An 8,419-nucleotide genomic window follows, 5' to 3' on the forward strand; every position below is an offset into this window, starting at 1 on the left:
CTAAAATTTATCTCGTTTGCCATTACAAATAAGGCTCCGTTTATTTTTTTTAGAGCTGTCACATCAAATGTCTAGATACTAATTTTTAAACATAAACTAAAGAGGTGTTTATACGAGGAGCTAAACTTTAGCAGGGTCACATTGGATGTTCGGATGCTAATTAGGAGGACTAAACATGAGCTAATTACAAAACTAATTGCACAAATGGAGTCTAATTCGCGAGACGAATCTATTAAGCCTAATTAATCCATCATTAGCAAATGGTTACTGTAGCACCATGTTGTCAAATCATGGATTAATTGGGCTTAATAGATTCGTCTCGCGAATTAGACTCCATCTGTGCAATTAGTTTTATAATTAGTAATACTCCTAATTAGTATCCAAACATCCGATGTGACAGGTGCTAAAGTTTAGTAGGGGGTATCCAAACACCCCCTAATTACAAAACCAATTGCACAGATAGAGGCTAATTTGCGAGATGAATCTATTAAGCCTAATTAGTCCATGATTCGACAATGTGGTGCTACAATAAACATGTGCTAATGATGGATTAATTAGGCTTAATAGATTCGTCTCGGGAATTAGCCTCCATCTGTGTAATTAGTTTTATAATTAGCTCATGTTTGATCCTCCTAATTAGCCTCCGAATATTCGATGTGACATGAATTTTAATCCGAACTAAGGGCCTGTTTGGCTTCAGGGTGTTAAAATTTAACATCCGTCACATCGGATGTTTAGATGTTAATTAGGAGTATTAAATATAGAGTAATTACAAAACTAATTGCACAGATGGAGTGTAATTCGCGAGACGAATCTATTAAACCTAATTAGTCCATGATTTGACAATGTGGTGCTACAATAACCATTTACTAATGATAGATTAATTAGGTTTAATAGATTCGTCTCGCGAATTAGCACAGGATTCTGCAATTAATTTTATAATTAGTTCATATTTAGTTCTCTTAATTAGCATCCGAACATCCGACGTGACACTGTTAAAGTTTAACACCTCGTATCCAAACACCCCGTCGAAACACCCTCTAAGTTTGAATTCTGACACTAGCATGATTGAAGAACGTACGGACGGGCACCGACTTCTAGTTTCTAGTGCAGTTCAAGGGTGAAACATAATAAAATTAGAATGCTAAGAAATACAGTTCTTTTTAGATATAAAAAAGGTCTGAAATGGTTATTCATACCTCTAAAATTTATGCAAAGTTTGTTAATACTATATTTTAGTACAATTTATTATTAGGAGTAGAAAGTAGAAACAATTAGAGCTTGCCAAATGACATGCTAATATCTTCTGGAATTAAAAAAACGGCACATCTTCATCTCATCAATATATACACGAAGGAGAACCTGATGAACAACATAACGATCACTCACTTTCATTTGTCAGTACAATGACACCATGACAATGCCAGTAAGTGAATATATGTCCACGCTCCAAACACCAACCTGGTGACCGCAGCTAACTTGCTCCAGTTCCAGGAACAAGCATTACAAAGTTGTTCCCAAAATCACAACGACAGAACATGCCTATTCTACGACTGTTAGAAACATCACATGTTGCAGACATGGGTGAGATTTTTCCTTTTTCCTATTGACTAAATGATCAGTAGGCAGACGACGACAAACGCAACTCTATACTCAAATTAGTGACAGACCAGGTGCTGCTAGAACTCAGACGCCCTCGATATGCAACTATGCAAGCTCCAGTCGACGGTTCTGTAGCCCTGTTAATTTGCCTGCGAACCAAGTCGGCAAGGGCTAGGGTGGTGTGAACTTGTGCTGTCGTTAGAGATTATCAACAGCTATCTCATCTTTGACAGGGACCTGCTGGACATGCCATGCAATAACTTGACAAATCCAAGAAAGCTCAATTTCCCATCCGTATGCCTGATCCAATCTTGCAGAACAACATGCAGCGGCACCGAAGGGCTGAGGCCCAATTCCTGAGAGAACGAAAACCAAATCAGGAAATATGGGAGGACAAGCCAGATTGATGGACTAGAGAGGGAAAGGAAGGTCACATACAGAAGCGAGTTCATCAATTACAATAGCACGGTTGCCATCCTTCTCAAAATGTTCATATGCGGATCGCGCATGTTGCTCCCATCTATCCAATGCTTCGAGCTGGTGCACACTAACTGCTGCTGCACAGAACTCCTGAAAGTCCATTCTTCTGTACTGAAGGGCGCTCAACTGAAAAGAAAGTTAAGTTATAAAGTGAGTGGTACTGTTTCTGGATGAATTAAAAAAATGTCATCATAAGATTAAAAAACAAATGTACCGAAACAAGAATCTCCTGAACTCGTGATTCCTTCATCGCATCGGTAGCTTCTCTTGTTAAGGCCTAAACAGCATGAAACAAAAGGAGTCACCAGATTTACTCAAAATAAATATGACAGGCTATATCAGAGCTCTATGATGAACTAACCATTCTGATATTGTCAAGGGTGATGCATCCATTTCTATCTGGTTCCAATAAAGAAAACTGCGCCTTCAGATAGAAAAGCTCATCAACAGTTAAAGTTTTTGATAGAGACTGCAGCAGATCAAGAAAGATCATACATTAATAAATGCATATTACAGATATTAAACACAGAACAATTATGATATACTTAACAAGTAAAGCTTCTAAGCACCACATAGAACATGAAGTATTGGCAACAGAAGTCTATGTTAAGAGAATCCGAAGCAAGGGCCATATCTACCCATGAAATGCTGCCCCCACCAACTTAAACCACATACATTTACGCAAGCAAAAAGTTCAGATAATGGTTACCATAAAAACTGTAGTGTGCATTGATCAACAGGATTTAATAGGGAATTCTTAACCACTACTAAACAAAACAGTTTAAAGCGCACCCATACAAGCCTTTCAGGAGAATAAATTTGGTGTGGCATAAAGCGAGTGACAATTACGAAACCGAAGAATGAACATCATACATGCATGTACAACAAAAGGATAAAAAACTGAACAAAATTTTGAAGTACTGACCCTCAGAGCAGCTTTCCGTAAAGATGAGGAACGGATATAAGCTTTGATAAGTCGGAATATAAGGATGTCCAATGGCAGCTTAATGTCATTGTAATTTCTGATCCACGGATGACCTGGCAGAAGAAACATGGATACTCACAACAATGTAATATTCATTAGAATCTGTCTGGAGAAAATGAAACTCACTTAAAGCTTGAGCTGCAGTCATCCTTCTACGTGGATCCTTGCAGAGCAACCGCTTAACAAAATCCATTGCTTCTGGAGTTAGAGAAGGCCATGGTGCCTCATTGTAGCTGGGGTCAGCTTTGAGAACAGAACGGAATATGCCAGATTCAGTGCGCGCCCAAAATGGACGACTGCCGCAAAGAAGGATATATGCAATTACACCTATACTCCATACATCAGCTTCTGTGCTATAGCATCTATGCAGAACTTCTGGAGCAACATAATAAGCACTTCCAACAATGTCATTTAGCCTCTCATCTGCATAAAATATTAGAACCACATATTTAAGATCTTTTTGCCAGTGAAAGTGTGAATACTACAATCCTTTTTGGTCAAGGCAATTAGAGACCAGTAAGTTAACAAAAACATAGTTTGACCGGTAAGCAGTATACCTGGTTTTACAAAATCTGATAAGCCAAAGTCAATAGCCTTGAGATGGGAATTCTCATCTTTCGAAGTGAAAAGAAAGTTCTGAAAAAACGGTATTATATTTTTAGAAACCATGATAGCATCAACAAAGGAAAATACTAATATTAGAATATATCCACAAAGAAATGAAAAGGGAGAAAAATAATATAAAAATGCAACAAATGTCTCAAATAAACAAGTCGCGTGCAACAGTACAATGCACCAGATTGATGGATGTAGTGTATAATGGTATGAGAAATAAACAAGTAGTTACTACGAAAAGTAGAAACTTAGCAAATTCTAAACCTCATTGAATCATGAAATTTGCACTAATTGCAGAGATGCAGATAAACACATCACCTCTGGTTTGAGATCCCGATGAACCACTCCTTGAATGTGGCAAAAAGCCACAACATTTAATATTTGCACCAGGACAGCTTTTGCATCATCCTCGGAGTACTTCCCACCTCTAAGTCAAATGCAAAACAACAGTTCTATTGAAGCACATATTTCGATGAGAACTATAGTGTTATTTCAAAAAAAATGTTCACATTCAACATACCTGGAAAGTATTCTATCGAGTAGCTCTCCACCCTCGCACAACCTACGCAATAGGAGAATGGATTGCATGTTAAATACAGAAAAAGCAGCTACCCAAGGATCAGCAGCAGCAGGGTATAAAAGAATATAAATGCAAAATAGATAGTTAATAGAAGAAATCATTCAAGGCCCAGTAGACCTTAGAGATCAAATTTGGCAGTATGTAAATACTATGGAAGCTTTTACACTTTCCAGAAATGATTAAGGTTTGTCGGGGAAAGAGAAGCATAGCAATAACTGCTTCTCGCGAAGAACATTTATGTGAGTTCATTTTCATCGTTAAGTAGCAAGTGCAACTTCTACCAGATTATATACAATCGTTGCATATTATCAATGCTTACTTTGATCCAGCATTGTGAGTGTTACTCGGAAACAGAATAGAAACGTCAAGTTAACCAGTTTCTAGCGTTCATTCTGTTTCATGATTTTTTATTTACTGTTGTGAGTGCCAATGATGAGGGATAACAACACTAAATATATTGTGGAAGACATCCTCATATAATACGAAACATCAATCAAGAGAAATTTATGACTTCTTAGATCGTGGAAGCTTACTCCATTACTATATACACATTCTCGGTGTCCTCATAGGCATCATAAAATTGGACCAAGTTCTTGTTTCCTGCCAAAGCTTTCAAAATTTTAACCTCCCTTCGGACATCCTCTATAGCAATGGATGTTGTCATCTGATAAAACAAAACAGCAAGCAGTGGCTGATGTCAAGAAGGTGTTCATATAAGGAACCAAGTTCAGAGTTCAGACAATGACTAATTGAAGCTCATAGCAGAACCATAAGGAGATTAAATCAGTTCACACAAAATATATCATAGAACTATAATGCCAAGTAGCTGGAACCTTCTGGATCAGGGAAAAAATAATGCATAAAAGTTGTGAAGCATCAAATTCAAGTTTCACAAGTAACAAACAATGCCCAATGCATCCATGTCTCATCATTTGAGTAGGTGCATTTGCAGCACAAAATCTTATATGCCCAATCTACCTAGAAGGGCAGAATGCACAGAACAGAAAACCTTAATCATCCTAAGGGCATGCAATAAGGTGTTCGCGGTGCAGACTGCAGAACCTTGTCGGGTCACCACAAAATTTAGTAAAAATTTTTGTTCGAATTTAGTATTCTCATGTCACGAGAACATATTAGCCGTCAGCAATTAGCAAATCTAAACCATCTCAAAATCTCCAGATGGTCATTGTTTTTCGAGAAAAGTAGCATGTGTATGTGGTATCTTAAAATTCACCGAGAACACATCAAAACAAAAATGCCAGACTAGGCATTGCGAAAGCTGCACATCACCTTTGCTTTGGGGATGACCTTGACGGCGACGGACTCCCCCTTGCGCGCGCCCTTCTTAACCGTGGCAGCGCACGTGTAGCCGAAGTGTCCCCGTCCGACCTCATCCCCCATGTCGTACTTGGCCGCGAACCCCTTGTTGAACCCAAACCCCTTGTCGAGCCCCCTGCCGCCGCCGCCGCCCTCCCCCTCGCCGCCGCCTTCCTCGGGGATGGAGGGCCGCGGCGGGCCGTGCCGCCGCGCGAGCGCCGCCCTGATGTGCTTGGCGGGCGACGGCGGCGGGAAAGGCAGCCGCAGCAGGCGCCTCGCCGGGGTGGTGGGCGCGGAGCCGGCGCCCGCGCCGGGGTGCGCGGGGGAGGACTTGCGCGGGGACGCCGCGGAGCCGCCGAAGAGGCGGTGCGCGGGGCTCGGGCTCGGCGTGGAGAACGGGAAGAAGGGGGACACCGCCCAATGCTTCTTCCCCGGGGTGGCCGGGGTGGCGCAGCCCGGGGGCGGGGTCGCCGGCGCGGCGCGCGGCGGCGAGCTGTCGGCCTCGTGGGTGAGCGGCTTCGCGTGGCACCCTCCCATGTTGTGCCTGCGCCGGGGGTTGGCGCGCTGCGTTCGGGATCTGGGAGGGGTTGGGACGGGAGCTAGGAGGAGGCGGTGGAGGGAGAGGCCATGGCGGGGCGAGAGAGAGAGAGAGAGAGAGAGAGAGAGAGGAGGCGAGGAGCTTTGGGGGGAGTGGCGAGTGGGGACTGCGGGGAGTGAGGCGAATTGAAACGGGAAGGTGGGAGAGGAGTAAAGGCAGCGAGGTGGCGACGCGGGGTCGGAGCGAGAGATAGAGATTAGTGGAGCTGCCTGGCTGGTGGGGCGTTTAGTGCTTTTAATTCCTTTTTTCTCCTTTTTCTCTTTTTGTTTGTTGGCTTTGGTGCCTGAGTATGGTAGTACCACTTTTTTTTTCTTGTTGATGATTGTGGTTAGCTTTTGTAGTCAAAATCATTATGATGAACTTGTGAATGGGTGGAACAAGGGAATTTCTATCCATTTTAATTTTTTAACGGAAATTGCACGAAAGCAAACTCATTTGTTTCTCCGTTTCATTCCGGAGTCTTATTTTTCATTTTGAATGTGATTGGAATGTTGTTTTCTCAATTTTTCGATTTTTTTCTCTAGCTGCTGTTAGGAGTTTTTTTTTTAGAACTGCTGCTGTGATGAGTTATGATTAGTCCTTGTCCTTGCTGTTCGTTGGGCCTTTTTGTTGGATGTGGGCATGTGATTATTGGAGAAAAAAGAGATATATACATGTGATCATGTTCTTTTCGGGGGGAAAAGAAAGCATAGTGAGGACAAAGGGGAGAGAGCAATTGGCAAGGTGAGCGCGAGATGCCAGCGTTTAATTGGTCACTCGAGAATTCCGTGGCCTAGGTCAAAATGGGACCCAGCCGTTATACGCAGCATATGTCTTGTCGATCATTAAGATTCTCCTTGATTTGTTGTTCTCACTGAATTCTTCTTGAATTTGTTCTGACGAGCCTAGAAAGAATTGCAGGATGGATGGATGGATGTTCTGGTATGATATTCATTCCTCATGGAGCAAAAGGAATTTGTGAATTGACGTGCACGAGGAGATTTGTTTCTTCTCCCTATATAATGTACTGCTCCTTTGTCGTTTTAGTTTTTCTATATTTATAGATATTATTATGCATTTAAACATACACTATATCTAAATGCATAAAAAATTTAAAACGACCTACAATTTGAAACGGAGGAAGAGTGATAACGAATTCTTATGGTCACCCTATGTTTGCAGGGGCGCACGGTATACAAACATGGAAGTCGCTATTCCCGCGCATTGCTGTTCTTCTTGTACGTCCGGATGCGATGTCGTCAAGCGGGCGTCTATATGTTTTTGAATCAAGAAGAATCCCCATCATGTTTGAGTAACATATCTCGAAATATCTTCAGTTTGCAAAGAATTCTACCCTGAAGTGAGGTCCATACGCATCAGATGAAGTTTCTGGATATTTGTACGTACACGACCGATATTTCAAACACGATGGCGAAATTTGGACACGAGGTATTTGAGGTTCATGCATGCCCGAGTACAGGGAGACCGAAAGCAACCGGATCGTTCGTTGGCATCTACTCGCGTCCATTCTCCCGCTCTGTCCCGCTGTTCTCCTCCTCATGCTCACCAGAGAATGAGAGTGGCACAATGATAGGATTCGGCTAAAGAATTGTTAGCTTCTAGTAGCTCATTTAGTTAGTTGGGCATGCAGTACAACTGGTGCCAAGAAAATTAGGGCCATGTTTAGTTACTCCCAACTCCCAACTTTGACACTATGCAAAAAGAAGATTCCCCATCACATCAAACTTGCGGTACATGCATGGAGTACTAAATGTAGATGAAATTAAAAACTAATTGCACAGTTTTGTTGTACTTTGCGAGACGAATCTTTTGAGCCTAATTAGTCAATATTTGGACAATAATTCACAAATACAAACGAAACGCTACAGTGTGCTACAGTGCTGTAACAGTAATTTGGCACCTCCCAAATTCCCCAACTAAACACGGCCTAGCTCCCGTGTCCATTCTAAATTGAAGGGAAAGGGGCCCAAATCTCGCGCAGTTTGCGGTCGGATTCTGACATCATGAGTGTCTGATCTCCTTTTTTTTTGCGAATATGAGTGTCTGATCTCCTCCACACCTGGAGAACAAGACAGCATTAGGAAATACTCCAACACAGAGTGCATTTTTTTTGTCAATTCCTGAACCTGAGTTGATTTCTGCCGTAATCATGCGGTTCAAGTCGAATCCAATAACTAGCACTGCTGACTGGTCCTGCATTTCATACTAATACACATAGGCACGTAAACCACTGGGTCAGTTT

The 8,419-nt window shown here is 41.9% G+C and overlaps 1 protein-coding gene across 1 annotated transcript; it reads right to left on the reverse strand.

Annotated features, from left to right (window-relative positions):
• Positions 1 to 1,312: 1,312 nt before the first annotated feature.
• Positions 1,313 to 6,307, reverse strand: LOC101776696 (CDPK-related kinase 5). Its single transcript, XM_004958282.2, has 11 exons — positions 5,553 to 6,307; positions 4,796 to 4,926; positions 4,203 to 4,244; positions 4,001 to 4,109; positions 3,625 to 3,703; positions 3,194 to 3,490; positions 3,008 to 3,120; positions 2,444 to 2,551; positions 2,297 to 2,359; positions 2,041 to 2,208; positions 1,313 to 1,958 (listed from the first exon to the last, which is right to left on the reverse strand). Exons 1-11 carry the CDS (start codon positions 6,114 to 6,116, stop codon positions 1,818 to 1,820), a joined length of 1,815 nt encoding a protein of 604 aa, XP_004958339.1. The 5' UTR covers positions 6,117 to 6,307; the 3' UTR covers positions 1,313 to 1,817.
• Positions 6,308 to 8,419: the final 2,112 nt, after the last annotated feature.

This window comes from Setaria italica, chromosome II, assembly GCF_000263155.2.
Source record: "Setaria italica strain Yugu1 chromosome II, Setaria_italica_v2.0, whole genome shotgun sequence".
Classification (NCBI taxonomy): Eukaryota; Viridiplantae; Streptophyta; class Magnoliopsida; order Poales; family Poaceae; genus Setaria; species Setaria italica.